This window comes from Mastigoproctus giganteus, chromosome 3, assembly GCF_048544385.1.
Source record: "Mastigoproctus giganteus isolate SK-2022 chromosome 3, ASM4854438v1, whole genome shotgun sequence".
NCBI lineage: Eukaryota > Metazoa > Arthropoda > Arachnida > Uropygi > Thelyphonidae > Mastigoproctus > Mastigoproctus giganteus.
In genome coordinates this window covers 125,497,400-125,512,528 of record NC_143577.1, presented here as the reverse complement: position 1 = coordinate 125,512,528, position 15,129 = coordinate 125,497,400, and the positions used below count along the sequence as shown (strand labels likewise).

At 38.0% G+C, this 15,129-nt stretch overlaps 1 protein-coding gene across 1 annotated transcript in view; it reads left to right on the top strand.

The window, feature by feature from the left end:
* LOC150088258 (ferry endosomal RAB5 effector complex subunit 4-like) overlaps nt 1-15,129 on the top strand; it is a 433,728-nt gene that overhangs the window by 226,847 nt on the left and 191,752 nt on the right. Inside the window, exon 6 of the mRNA XM_090369407.1 lies at nt 12,244-12,582. Coding sequence (XP_090225533.1) covers nt 12,244-12,582 — 339 coding nt within the window. The remainder of the gene's footprint in view (nt 1-12,243; nt 12,583-15,129) is intronic.

Genomic DNA, 15,129 nt, shown 5'->3' with positions numbered 1-15,129 from the left:
CGACAATTCCAGTTACTACCTATGCTGCTAGTCTTTGGTTTAGACTTACTGCACCCAAAATTGTACAAACTAAGTTATCCACTATTCGTCATTGTTTTCTCATTGGCCTTCTTCACGTTTGCTGAACAGTATCAACTCCAGCCTTACAGACTCTTGTGGTCACTTTACCACTTGACCTGCATGTTTTATTTAGAGGTCTTTGCTTTTGTATCCACTGAGGTATTTCTACGGAATTTCAGTGAATCATTGTTAATCCTCAGGCAGATCCAAAAACTGAATGAATCCGATGCTGGAATTTATTATTCAACATTTGGCAGAATAGATGGAATTCTACAGAAAAAGGAGCCATTCCAAAAAAAAAAAAATTTATTCCTGATGTAACTACAGTACTTAAATCATCCACCAGAAAAGGTTTTCACCTGCACTCTTTACCTCCTACATTCTAATTGGACATGGTTCACTCAATGCAAAACTTTGCCAATTTAGACTTTCTAATACGGCCTACTGTCAATGTAGGCTACCAGAAGACTCTTTTCACGTCCTTTTTGAATGCTCTATTTAAGAAGACCTAAGATCGACTCTTAAGGCAACAGTTTCAAACTTGTTTCCTGATGTGAGGAGCTATTTATATCTATCAATAATTTCCACGTCCTTCAAACCTTTTGCAGCTCTGCTTTTAATCATAGGAAGACTTTCAACCTCAATGTTAATGCAAGCAGTCAAATTAAAAAAAAAAAAAAAAAAAAAAAAAAACCATCATAAATGAAATACAACCTGTTGCCTCATCTGTCATCCTGATGATGTCATGTACAAAATTTTTCTAGTTTTTCACAAACACGTGGAGGCGATTTTAATAGACCTTGCACTTTTCTGGCTCATCTGATCTTAAGTCTCTCCGCAACTCAATCCTTCCTCTGCACATTGATACCATCATCAACCAGTGAACTTCTTGTAAGGTTACTAGGAAAGACAGTGCAAGCTGTTTTCCCTTCAATCTAATTTCACACTCCAGATTAACAGCATCTAGAACTTGTTCCTGCCTTAGCTAATCTTGTTTTTAAATAACTTTACTGCAGCTGTTTGACTGAAGATGTTTTTTTTTTTTGTGGATTACTTTGGGCAGCACTGGATAAAGACATCGTAAAGCAGTATCTCTTGTCGTGCTACACTTTTTTTTTTCCTTTTTGCTATTTTCTTCATCTTCTGCTGTCTTTCTGGCATGGGGTTTGGACATTCAGTGCATGACTGTGGAGGGTTGGCCGTGGTACATGCACATTTGTTGGCTACCTTCCTGTATTGTAGACGGACACGGGGCAGGCTTTCCAGGTGATTGCCTTCCTGGTGACAAAATGTCCCGAAACACCTAAACAACACCACACATTTCTGGCATTTTACAGAGTTCTGTATTCATCAGAATGTACATAAGATATTATATATTTCTCCATGACCACAACTTGATTAGACTGCTGAGTGTGCCATGGTTTGATATGGGATTGCTGATGCTGGCTCATGCCAGTGTGAGATAAAAATAGACTGGAATTGACTGCTGATTTTGTCTTGGCACAACATGGGATTGTTGTTGCTGATTGCAGGCCTCAGAGCCAGTGTTGGACTGCCATTTTCCACCCCCTTTAAAACTGTAGCTCCCTCTCCACTTCCTTGTCTCCCTGTACTCCTCTTAAATAAAATTTTTTTTTTTTTTTTTTTTTTTTGGGCCTACCTGGGAAGCTCAGGTGATCTTGAGGATTGCCCCATCAGAGTATGTATTCCTCCTTACTTTCTGGCCCTGTTCCATGTGCCAGTGACTGGGCTACAGTGGGTTGGTGGTGTTTCGCCCATCCCGGGCTAAGAGGCTACACGAAAACATAATAATACTACACAAACACACTAACTCGCACTCTCTGGGAGAAACCTCTGCTGCTGCTTGTCATGTAACACTAAATAAGGTTACTAGAAAAAACAGTGCAGTTGTTTTCCCTCCAATCAAATTTCACACTCCAGAAATGTTCAGGAGTGGTTGTGATCTATAAAATTGAATTCTTCGAATGTGAAGTGAGTTACATCAGCAAGTAGGTCTCTAGGATCATTGGAAATCATGTGGATCCACCTAGAATGCTGGTTATAGTTCATCAGTAATGTATGGCAGGAAGAGCACTATGTGGACTCCCCCTCCCCTTTGCTGTTATTATTATGAAAATGAACAGCAGTGATACCACTCATTAGAAGTGATGTATATCTGTTGCACAAGGTATGCCATGAACAGACTATCGTGGAAGACATTATATCCACTCTCTCTTGCTGCTGTGTGATCTTTTTGTAAGTCGGGAATGGGTGAAAGAGGAGAGAGAAGTTTGTTGTTAGATCCATCGTCAGTTTGTATTGCTAATGATGGCAGTAGGAATGTTGTTAGTCATCTTTAGGCACTACCATAAGATCACATAGTTATGTCCACATACCACTTGTATTTATAGTGCTGCCAGATGCTGAATGAAAACTTGTAAATTTTAATTGTGCATATCATAAAATAGATATTATATTTAATTCAGGGATTTAAATTAAAGATATTCTTTTTAATTACAGTTTTTGACAGTGCTTTATAATTTTAAATAGTGATGTCATAATCAAGAGGTGATAATTGATTATAGATTTTTGATAATGAAATGGGAAGGTATAATCAGAAATGTGGCTGATTCAGTGGAGGAGGGATACTAAAATTATGAAATACAGAGCTAGAGAAAATTAGCCATGGGTTATATAAGGCAATGCAGAATGTAAGCTTGAATTTTGATATTAGTTCAATTCCATCATTGGGTGTTTTTATTTTTTATTTTTTTTTTGAAATCAGCTGTTTTAATAATCTGTTATATTACACATCTGATTATTGAAACATTCAATTTTGGATCATTCAGTTAGGCTCATTGCTAATTTCAATGTTGTAAGCCTGACATACATCAAAGAACCAAAACTTATTTTTAGACTCAATAAAGATCTGCTACTGCTTTGATTTTCAACTAAAATGGCTTTTTCAAGTAAAGAAAGATTATCTTATTTCAATAAAGAAATAAGACCTGTTTTACTATCAAAAAATTCCAATAAACTCAATTAATAAATAATAAAAAAAGGTGTAATGACAAAACAGTCTAGTAGGAATGATGAGCACTCAGTTTCTTTACAGAATTGAGACCTGTAATGGGACATGTGGAGAAAATTAAAAAAAAAAAAAAAAAAAAAAAAACGTATGTAACCATTTGTCTGTTGTGGGGATTATCCACTTTCTTTTATTTATTTTTAATGAAAACCCCAAACACAAGAGGTATTAAAAACTATAGTACTTAGTACCGTGCTTGGGTGGGAGGTTGACAAGACGAAAGAAGATTTTTGTTGACATTAGACTTGAACTTCTGTAGACTGTAATTTTCAGGAAATACGTGTGAAGGAAGGTTGTTCAGAAAATGGCAGTTGAATGAATAAAAGAGGAAGATGAAAAGTTGGTCCTGTGAGTTAGAAGTTGGACAGTAAACGGATGTTGGCTGGTGGCAGCACATGTTCAGAAAGTTTTGAAAGAGAGAGGGGAAATTATAGAAGGCAATTAAGAAGAACAGTGCCCATGGAAGTATCTGTAGAAAAGGCATGCAGCAGAAACAGTACGTCTATGAGACAGAGAGTGGAGAGACTGTTAGCGAGGAGTCATTAATTAAACTAACTGCCCTCTTCTGAATGGTATCTAGAAATCTGAGAGAGGTTTTGGGGGCACCGCCCGAGATGTGGGAACAATATTCCATGGTAGGGCGGATTTGCAATTTGTACAGAGTGAACAGCTGTTTGGAAGAAAAGTAATGCCGAGAACGAAAGAGAAAACCAAGTTTTTTAGATGCAGAGGAAGCAATATTTGTAATGTGCTTGTGCCAAGAGAGATTAGAAGTCAGGGTAATCTCCAAGAGAGATATATCATTTTGCCTAGAAATTGGAGTGTCACCAAAGAAAAGCATAGGAGCAGAAGAATCCTTTTTGCGAAATATAAGACAAGATTGAGTTTTAGGAGGATTGAAATCAACTAAGTTGTCTTTGCCCTGCTGGAGAATTCCTGGAGATCGGCATTTAAGGAATTGGTAGCAGATATTCGAGAAGTTGAAGCTGATTGAGCAGGGCAAGGTTATTCAAAATGGAAAGTGGAATGCAATGTGCTATCATCGGCAAATATATGGATAGGATTTCCGTCAATGGAAGGTCATTAATATACAAGAGGAAAAGAGTGGGGGAAAGAACTTAAACCTTGGAAGACACCAGCATTAGTGGAGAAGTTAGAAGCCAGAGGGCCATCTACCATCACCCTCAGTGAGCTATCAGACAGAAAACTGAATAACCAATTACAAAAAACAGTTGGAAAACCATAAAATGGAAACTTGTTTAGAAGACCTTTATGCCAAACACGATCAAAAGCCTTTGAAATGTCAAGAGCAACTGCTTGTGTTTCACCAAACTTTTCCATTGAATTTGTCCATGGATGGTAACATAAGCCAGAATATCACCAGTGAATCAACACTGATGGAATCCATACTGGCCATAGTTGATCAGATGGAAGGTTTCTTGGTAGTTTAAGTGTTCGTAGTTAATTGATTTTTCCATTACTTTAGAATTATGAATCAACAGGGCTTACCTTTATTTTTGATATAGGAGGCTTCTTTTCCAACTCTCCTTGTCCAACTCGCTAATAATTCATGGGGAAGGCGATATCAATTTTGCAAGACATTGTCATAAAGCTAGATTTTGGAGGTCTAAACTGGCTAATAATTAAGGATCGATTTTTTTTCTTTTTGGTGCTGTGGCAGGGATTTTAAGTTAAATTTAGGGGTATAATAATTGGATATGGGGTGGGGGATTATTCTCTACATTCCTTAAGTCGGACTGGAACCTTTTGAGGTGTCATGTTCACAGGAGGAGAGCTACTCATGATTAATCCGAAACTGTTGTCTTATGTTGTAGTGTTTGTTCTTCACGCATGCGTATAAGTGACCAATCGTCGGACAATAGGAATGGCCTACGGATATTGATTGAAGTTGCATGTAGTTTCATCTCTAAGGTTTCTGCAATAAGTAGTTTGTAGTAATTGTGTTGAATATTTATAATTTTAGTTTCATTGAAGCCGAATGTATGTCGTTCATTTATGGCGTGGAACGAAAGTTCCGATGCATTTGAACGACCCGCCCGCACTGAAGCTTCGTGTTGTTTTGCTCGAAGCTGTGCCACTCCAATGGTGGATCCTACGTAGACAGCGTCACAATTTTTGCATGGTATACTGTATACTAGGTCATGCTGTGATTGGAATGTGGTATTTGATGGTCGGTTTCTGAAGAATGTGTATAATTTGTTCATGGGTTTTGCTATGATTTTCATGTCGGTTCCCTTGCATATTTGGTTAAGTTTATTGTACCAGTGCTCGATATATGGAATGCTGATGAATATGTTTTGGTCTTGTTGGATTTTTTTTGCAATGTTTGTTGCGAGGTTGTTGTTATTTATTTTATCACGGGCTATTGTTTTGACTTTGTTTATATAGGTTAGTGGGTAACCCCTATTTGAGAATCTTCTAGTTAGTTAATTTATTTCAGTGGTTAGAGAAATCTGGGTGGAAAAATATTTAAAGGCATTTAGAAATTGGTTCAGCATGACCGATTTTTTGTATGGTTGGGGATGGTAACTGTGGAAGTGCAGAAGCATCCCTTTATTAGTTGTTTTTCTATATATGCTGAAATTTAGTTTTTGGTCTAATCTGTGTATGGTAAAATTAAGGAAATTTATGGAGTGGGATTCTGCTTCAGTTTCTAATTCAAATTTTAGTCTCTGTTGGATGTTATTAAAAACCTGTAGAATATTGATTATGGTCAAGTGATCTGTGATGATTAGGATGTCATCCAGATATCTTCCGTAATATGTGATCTGTGGTATAAATGGATCAAGGTGGATCTTTTCTGATTTGTCTAAGTATAGTTCAGCAATGAGTCCACTAATATTTAGGCCCATTGGGAGGCCAAAAATCTGTCTGTATATTTTTTCTTGGAATAGAATGTAATTTGCACTTAATAATGGTTTTGTTAGTTCGAATATTCTGTCTTTGGGGAGTCTGGTGTTATTAATTTTTGTGTATCATCGTTTAAGTAGGCCCAGACTATGTCTGAGGCGTAGGGTACATTTTACGTTAGTGTATAGTGAAGTCACATCGAGTGAATATAACTTCTTATCCTCCTTGATATGGAGATCTTTGAGGTTCGTGAATAACGCATCGTAGTTTTTTATGTTATATGTTAGGAGTTCTCGGAGCGGTTTTAGAATTGGGTAGATGAACATGGCTAAGGAGGCAAAAGCTGAATTCTTATATGACACGATGGAATGTACTGGGTATCCTGTTTTGTGTAATTTTACTTGGCCGAATAAGGTTGGGATATTGTATGTGTGGGCTTTAATTTGTTTGAGCTGAGCCATAGTGATGTGGTCATCTTTCCTATAGGTGGTGAGCAATTTGTTATATTTGGTATGTCATTGTATGTCCTCTTCGTATGTCATTGAATCATTATTCAAAAGGCTGACAAAGGCGATACAGTAGTTATTCTCAATGAAGGAGACTATATAAATAAATTATACACTATCATTTCAGACACAACGACATACGAAGAGGTTGCACCATCAGAGTTCAACAGCTTAGTTAACAAATATAACAAATTGCTCACCACCTATAGGAAAGATGACCACATCACTATGGCTCAGCTCAAATAAATTAAAGCCCGCACATACAATATCCCAACCTTATTCGGCCAAGTAAAATTACACAAAACAGGATACCCAGTACGTCCCATCGTGTCATAAGAATTCTGCTTTTGCCTCCTTAGCCATGTTCATCTACCCAATTCTAAAACCGCTCCGAGAACTCTTAACATATAACATAAAAAACTACGATGCGTTATTCACGAACCTCAAAGATCTCCATATCAAGGAGGATAAGAAGTTATATTCACTCGATGTGACTTCACTATACACTAACGTAAATGTACCCTACGCCTTAGACATAGTCTGGGCCTACTTAAATGATGATAACACAAAAATTAATAACACCAGACTCCCCAAAGACAGAATATTCGAACTAACAAAACCATTAGTAAGTGCAAATTACAGTCTATTCCAAGAAAAAATATACAGACAGATTTTTGGCCTCCCAATGGGCCTAAATATTAGTGGACTCATTGCCGAACTATACTTAGACAAATTAGAAAAGTTCCACCTTGATCCATTTATACCACAGATCACATATTACGGAAGATATCTGGATGACATCCTAATCATCACAGATCACTTGACCATAATCAATATTCTACAGGTTTTTAATAACATCCATCAGAGACTAAAATTTGAATTAGAAACTGAAACAGAATCCCACTCCATAAATTTCCTTAATTTTACCATACACAGATTAGACCAAAAACTAAATTTCAGCATATATAGAAAACCCACTAATAAAGGGATGCTTCTGCACTTCCACAGTTACCATCCCCAACCATACAAAAAATCGGTCATGCTGAACCAATTTCTAAATGCCTTTTAAATATTCTTCCACCCAGATTTCTCTAACCACTGAAATAAATTAACTAACTAGAAGATTCTCAAATAGGGGTTACCCACTAACCTATATAAACAAAGTCAAAACTTTGTGATAAAATAAATAACAACAACCTCGCAACAAACATTGCAAAAAAATCCAACAAGACCAAAATATATTTCATCAGCATTCCATATATCGAGCACTGGTACAATAAACTTAACCAAATATGCAAGGGAACCGACATGAAAATCGTAGCAAAACCCATGAACAAATCATACACATTCTTCAGAAACCGACCATCAAATACCACATTCCAATCACAGCATGACCTAGTATACAGTATACCATGCAAAAATTGTGATGCTGTCTACGTAGGATCCACCATGGGAGTGGCACAGCTTCGAGCAAAACAACACGAAGCTTCAGTGCGGGCGGGTCATTCAAATGCATCGGAACTTTCGTTCCACGCCATAAATGAACGACATACATTCGGCTTCAGTGAAACTAAAGTTATAAATATTCAACACAACTACTGCAAACTACGTATTGCAGAAACCTTAGAGATGAAACTACATGCAACTTCAATCAATATCCGTAGGCCATTCCTATTGTCCGACGATTGGTCACTTATACGCATGCGTGAAGAACAAACACTACAACATAAGACAAAAGTTTCGGATTAATTGTGAGTAGCTCTCCTCCTGTGAACATGACACCCTGAAAAGTTCTAGTCCGACTTAAGGAATGTAGAGAATAACACCCCCCATATATCCAATTATTAGACCCCTAAATTTAACTCAAAATTCCTGCCACAGCACCAAAAAAAAAAAAAAAAATCGATCCTTAATTATTAGCCAGTTTAGACCTCCAAAATCTAACTTTATGACAATGTCTTGCAAAATTGATATTGCCTTCCCCATGAATTATTAGCGAGTTGGACAAGGAGGGTTAGAAAAGAAGCTTCCTATATCAAAAATAAAGGTAAGCCCTGTTGATTCATAATATAATAGAATATAGGAAATATCGAGCACTTAATAGCTCTCTAGTATCAAATTACTTTAGAAAGAGTAGAAGTAATTGCAATGGGACGATAATTGGTTGGGAGGGACTTCTCACCCTTTTTAGGAACTGGCTGGATATGAGTAAATTTCAAAGCAGAATGAAAAACACTTTTGGAATAAGAAAGTGAAAAAAGGTGGCAAAAAACAGGGGGAAGTTCAGGGGCACAGGTTTTGAGAACAAGTGGAGAAATGCCATCAGGACCTAGAGCTTTCTTAGCATCGAGATTCGTCAAAATCCTTCTGACATCCTTTTGATGGAAGACCACAGGAGGCATTGAATGGAGCATGTTGGGGGATGGTGGGAAGTGTTTTACCAAGATCATTAATACATGAATTGGAAGAAAAATGGGATGCTTACAGGTCAGCTTTATCTTTGGCTAAAGTGACAACAGAACTATCTGGTTTTGACAGAGGTAGGAGCAGAGATGGGCAAAAGTTGCAGCCAAAGCTTTGGCAAGAAACCAAAGTGCTCGGCTACCATTATGGCGGCGCCTCCGTAGCCAGGTGGGAAGGAGCAGCAGTGCGTAGCACACGCTTCTTGATTAGACCGGGGTTCAAGCCTGTCACCACCAAATACAGAGGATGCGGAAAGGTCAGGGAATGACCACCGCATATCCCCGGAGCAATATGGCCTTAGTTGCTAATGCTCCTGAAAACCAAATAACAAACCATTATGGCAAGAAGCAAGTTTTCTACTCTTATCCTGTTCAAAATCTAGTTTGGACTGATTAATGACTGCTTTACAGTTGTTGCGAGCTTTGGTGTAGGCAGAAAATGAAACTGACGAATTGGAAACAAGCCAATTACGATATGCAACGTTCTTCTCTTGAACAGCCTTAGCACATTTATTGGAAAACCAAGGTTTAGATAAAGGACGAGATTTTAAAGTGGAGTATGGAATAAAAAAATTCCATTCCTACAAGAATAATTTCACTGACACGATCTGGGCAAACATTGACATCAGAAGTTTTGAAACAGTGATTCGACCAAGGAAAAGAAGAAAAGAAATCTCACTAGTCATCCCATTTTGCATTCTTGTAATGCCAAACAATACGAGGTTGGGAATAGCCATGAGATAAAGGCTCCATTGGAGAAGAGACAATCACCAAGTTGTGATCTGAGGTACCTAAAGGACCACTCACTTTGACCGTGTACTTAGAAGGGTTGTTTGTGAGAAAAAGATCAAGCGTGTTGGCTGTATGGTTGGGATTGTCCGGTATTCTTGTAGGTAAATGAATAATCTGTTCAAGGTCATTAGGAATTGCAAAAGCCTCAGCATCTCGACAAGCTAGGTCGGTGTGACTAGAAAACAGAAGCCAGCTGGAGTTGTGCACATTAAAATCACCAATGAAAATTACCTCACTGTTAGGAAATTTGGACTGGAGAAAATCAAAGCGCTCCAAGTTATTAGTGGAGTTGGGAGAATGGTAGAGACACAATGAGGTAGAGAGTTTTTAAGCCTGCAAAGATCGAAAAGAGGAGATTCCAAATTACCAAGTCTCTGACGGGGAATATCAGAACTGAGATATGCACAAGTGCCACCTTTGGGGCAAAAGGAATCATACAGCGAATGATTTGGGCAACCGAGATGAGCAGTAGTTCAATCAACAGATAACTGAGATTCTGTCAGAAAATATACATGGGGTTTGGCAAACTGCAAGTGGAAATGGACATTGTTGAGTTTAGAACTGAGACCATGTATATTTGTGAAATGGATTAGGAAGTGAGTGAGAGGTTTAGATCTTTTCACAGATAAGCTTTCTCTATTTGTTTGACAATTCCTGGTGTATTCAATAGTAAGAAAAGTGGGAGGGACATGCTGTATGAAGTAATGAAATTTTTGGATATGGCGTACACTTATTCTCAGAATATACTCAGATTCTTGACATAAGGTGGCCTCGACAATGTCCCACTCCCTGCATACACACTACTTGGACTGCCCCCAGTCACTATCTGGCAGAGTAGAAGTAGTAAGATTATACACTAGCTGATCCAGAAGCCTCCTAAAGAGTTACCAATAGGTTCAGTCCGTTGTACTAACTAGCGGCTGGCCTACGAACACCGTTTTAGAGCTGTACCCTCGAAATGTAAGGAAGATTGGATCTTGCCATGATGTTCATCATAACCTCAAAAGTCATCAGTCATACTGCATGATGGAAGAAATGGGGAAGCGTTGACCGGAACTTAGCTCTGGAGACTAAACATGGGTTCCACCACTTGAAGCCTCCAATAAGCAAAGTGGTGGTATTGTACCGGTTGATGAGAGTCATCTACCACTTAGTATTGCCTGGTAACACAGAGGGGTGGCATTCTTCCATGTGGTGTGGGTGCCACGCCTCAACCCCTGCTTACATTGGTTCATACCCGGGGGTCACCCAGTGTGTTTGTGCACGTAGGTTATACCCAGGATTACTTACAGTCCTACCATTGTGAATGTACAAACAGAGGATTTGGCTGTCAGAGACCATCCGGACTTTGCCAAAATTGGGTGTACTTGACTTGAATATCACCCTAGTGTCAGTTCCATCAGCATTTTAGGCTCCCAGGTAGCAAGTACAGCTTGTCTGGCCTATATGAGAGAATGTCTGTGACAATCTCAAGGACTTAGAGGAATTCTTGTAAATAGTTATCAGTTGGCCTTTTCCATGTTATAAAAAAAATCTCTTTAGAATAAACAGCTGCTAACACCTTTCAATTTGAAAAAAATTTGCAAAAGAATATTGAAACAAGCGATTTGGCATTATTTTCTGCTTAAATTAAAATTATTATAACAAAAAAAAATGTCTGCTTAATAAAATTACCCATAAGGGTTTAAGTGAGAATGTCACACTCGGTTGCTCATTTACCTTTATTTTTTTTCTCTCATTATTATTATTAATCAAGTTTATTGGAATTTTTCGATAGCAAAATGAAAAACCTTTTATTTCTTTATTGAAAAAAGATAATCTTTCTCACTTGAAAGAGCAATTTCAGTTGAAAAACAAATTAGTAGAAGATCTTGGACTCTAGAAATAAGGTTTAGTAATGCTGCTAAATATTGACAGTTAATCATCAGGCCACTCAGATCAAAAGTTTCTTTTCATTTTTTTTTTTAAAGTGTAAATTCATCTAGGAATGCAATTTCATTATGAGTTTATAGTAAATTTTAGTGTGTATTTGAAGATTAAAAAAAAACTTTCAAAGGAAAAAAAAGACTCGGTCAAAAATTTATATGCTTACACAGAATCATGGCTAACGAGGTATTTTGTAGCTGGGTGGAATTTCCAGATGTTGAGGCACTTTTCATTTAACCTGCTTTAACTAAAGCAAGTTATTCATTTATAAGATGTTTTTTATTTCTTTAAGGGATTTGAAAGCCAGTGTATCTGTCCTAGATGCCACTTCATTTCTTTTATGATTTTTTTTTTTTTTGTTTGTCTTCATCTGATTTGCTTCAATAAATTATTCACATTTTATAATTTAACTATCATTTTGATTAATCGTAAGTCAATTTAATTTTTGAGATCGATGTACTAAATTTTGTATGTCATAGAATCAGAATATTTCTGTTTCAATTCATGGAAGTAGCAACATTTTGAATTTTTAAACTAGGTTATCACAACAGTAAGCACTGAAGATGAAAAACTTTACATGGAAGGACTGGATGATCAACTGGCTTTAGTAATTGACTTGAGTAAAAAGGGAAGTATTAACAGAAATGGGAAGTACGGAAATGGTAACGAAGAGGTGGGAATTTGGTCAGCTTGTATGGAAGAATCAGGTGGTCTGGGTGTAGACCTTATTATAGATAATGGTATCACCATGTTTTCTGAAGATGAATACAAGGTCAATGCCAATGACAACTATTCGTACCCAGTTCCAACTAAACATGAAGTTATTTCAGCTTTGTCAGTTGGAGGACGGTGGCTTACTTCCAAAGAAAATTTACAGGTAATACATAAGTGCATGTTATTTACTTGAAAGAAAATCTTATTAAGTTTTAATGGTGTATATATGGGGTGTAGAGTTGCCATGTGAGATGTAGCAGCTTTGAAGCATTATAATATTTTTTTATATTTTTTAATCTTGCAAAAATAACACATTGTATATATCTCTCGTATGAGAGAATACTAGTTTTGCCATTTATCACTCTGTTGGAGAGGAAAGGTTCCAAATCCTATCAGAAACTGCAGAAATTCCTATTCTCCTCCAAAATGTGTGTTATATAATGTCTAACCTGCCTAGTTGGTCACCTGCTTTAGTGTAATGACAGTTTCCCCCCCCTTGATGTTTGGTAAACAGCCATTAAGCTAAAGAGAACTGTATAAATGAATTAGGATACTTGCAGTGCCATGAAACAATGTTGAATCATTCAGTCGGTGTGCATCGTTGGAAAACGTTGAGAGTTAGGATTAAATCTGAAAGTGTCTGCATTTCTTTCAAACACGATAAAAGGGAATACACTTTGAGAGTTTTGTCAATCAGTTTGGCCTGAGACTGTAAGAATTTTCTCAGCACAGTCTGTGCTTGTTAAGAGGAAAGACTGTTTTTACGGGGATGGATTTTGCTTAAATAGAAGGGGTGCAGGGATATTTGCTAATGCTATATGAGGCAGTGTTAGGTGGGTTAGAAAACTGCTACTTTGGGAGTGATACACAGAATAATAGATTAAGTGCATTCTAAGAGGTAGTGTAAGTTCAAGCCCTGCAATGGGTCATCATGGAACAAGTAAATATATGGCCTGTGTTAGAGTAACTAAGAGTAAGAATAGATGTTGCATATACATGATATTAGGAGCATAATAAATAAAATTGATGAATTTGAAGTACTGATCAGGTCATCAATTGCAGATGCAGCGATATCAGAGATGGGTTTTTTTTTTTTTTTTTGTTAGTTATTGGCGCATCGGCTTCTGTGGCCATAATACACCTCCCAAAGTTTTTTTGGCATTTCACTCTGATCCAAGCCCGATGTGGGATTCGAACCCGCGACCTTTGTGTTGCCAGGCAGGTGCTTTACCCACCTGGCTAGCCCGGTCGGCATCAGAGATGTGATAACGCCCATACTTAGGGGATGCAGATTTTGAATGGGGGGGGGAATTGTGTGCTGAAAGGATAGTGTATAGTGTTTATTGTCAAACAGCACTGGGCTGTTCTCTAAACCGCATACTATTCTCTTTGTCACAGTACAAAGGGATATCAAAAGGATTTTGAACAGTCTTGAGGCCACAGAGGTGCCGGGGTCCTGGTGGTATTTCTCCACTTGTTCTCAAAACCTGTCTCCTGAACTTACTCCTGCCCTTTCTTGCCTTTTTTCACTTTCTTATTCCAAAGGTATTTTCCCTTCTGCTTGGAAATTTAGCATTAGCATTAGTAGAGGCATTTGATGCAAGAAAGAAAGCTTATGCAGCATCAGCCAAAAAAAAAAATATAATAATAAATAAATCAAAAATACCCACTTCCACTTCGCCCCTCTGTTCGTTCGAAATACCTGTCCAGCTGAGCCTTAAACTTATTTAGGCTATCAACTTCCACGAAAAGGGATGGAAGTCGGTTCCACCAACCACCCGCTGGCTAAAGGCAAATTTCCTCACGTCCATCCTACATCTGTCTTTCCTCAATTTGAATTTATGCCCTCTCAGGTGATTATTCTGAGCAAGAGGAAGAATCCCATCAGCATTGAGCATGCTCAAACCATTCAAGGCTTTAAACACCTCTATCAGATCACCTCGCTGGTGCCTAGTCTTCAGACACTGTAATTTGCAAAACTTAAGCCTTTCTTCGTAAGAGCAACCCTTTGTTCCATTCACTAATCTTGTTGCCCATCTCTGTACTCGTTCCAGCATCTCTACATCCTTCTTGAAATGAGGCCTCCAGACCTGTATACAGTACTCTAGGTGTGGCCTGACCATTGCCTTATACAAGGGAATAATCACCTCCTTATCCCTGCTAGAAAAATTCCTATATATCATCGACAATACACCATGAGCTACTCTTGCAGCCCATCTGCACTGCTCAGAAAACTTCATATCTGCCTGCACAACCACCCCCAGGTCCCTTTCATTCTCTACCACTGCCAATGTAGTACCACAGAGTTGAAACGTTGCTCTGGGATTGGTGTTTCCCATATGTAGTACTTTATATTTGTCAATGTTAAACTTAATTTGCCACCTCTCAGCCCATCTGCTCAACCTTTCCAGATCCTGTTGCAGTAGCATAGTGTCAGTGTCCTTGACAACCCTGCCAACCTTTGTATCTTCTGCAAACTTGGACATTAAGCTTGATATACCATCATCAATATCATTTATAAATACAGAAAACAATAATGGACCCAATACTGAACCCTGAGGGACTCCACTAATAACATTAGTCCACGATGAGCAGTGTCCATTGATTACCACTCTCTGTCTGCTCCCTCTCAACCACCCCTTTATCCATAGCAGCAATTTGCTTCCAATGCCACACTGCTCCAATTTGTGCAGCAGTCTTCCAAGTGCAA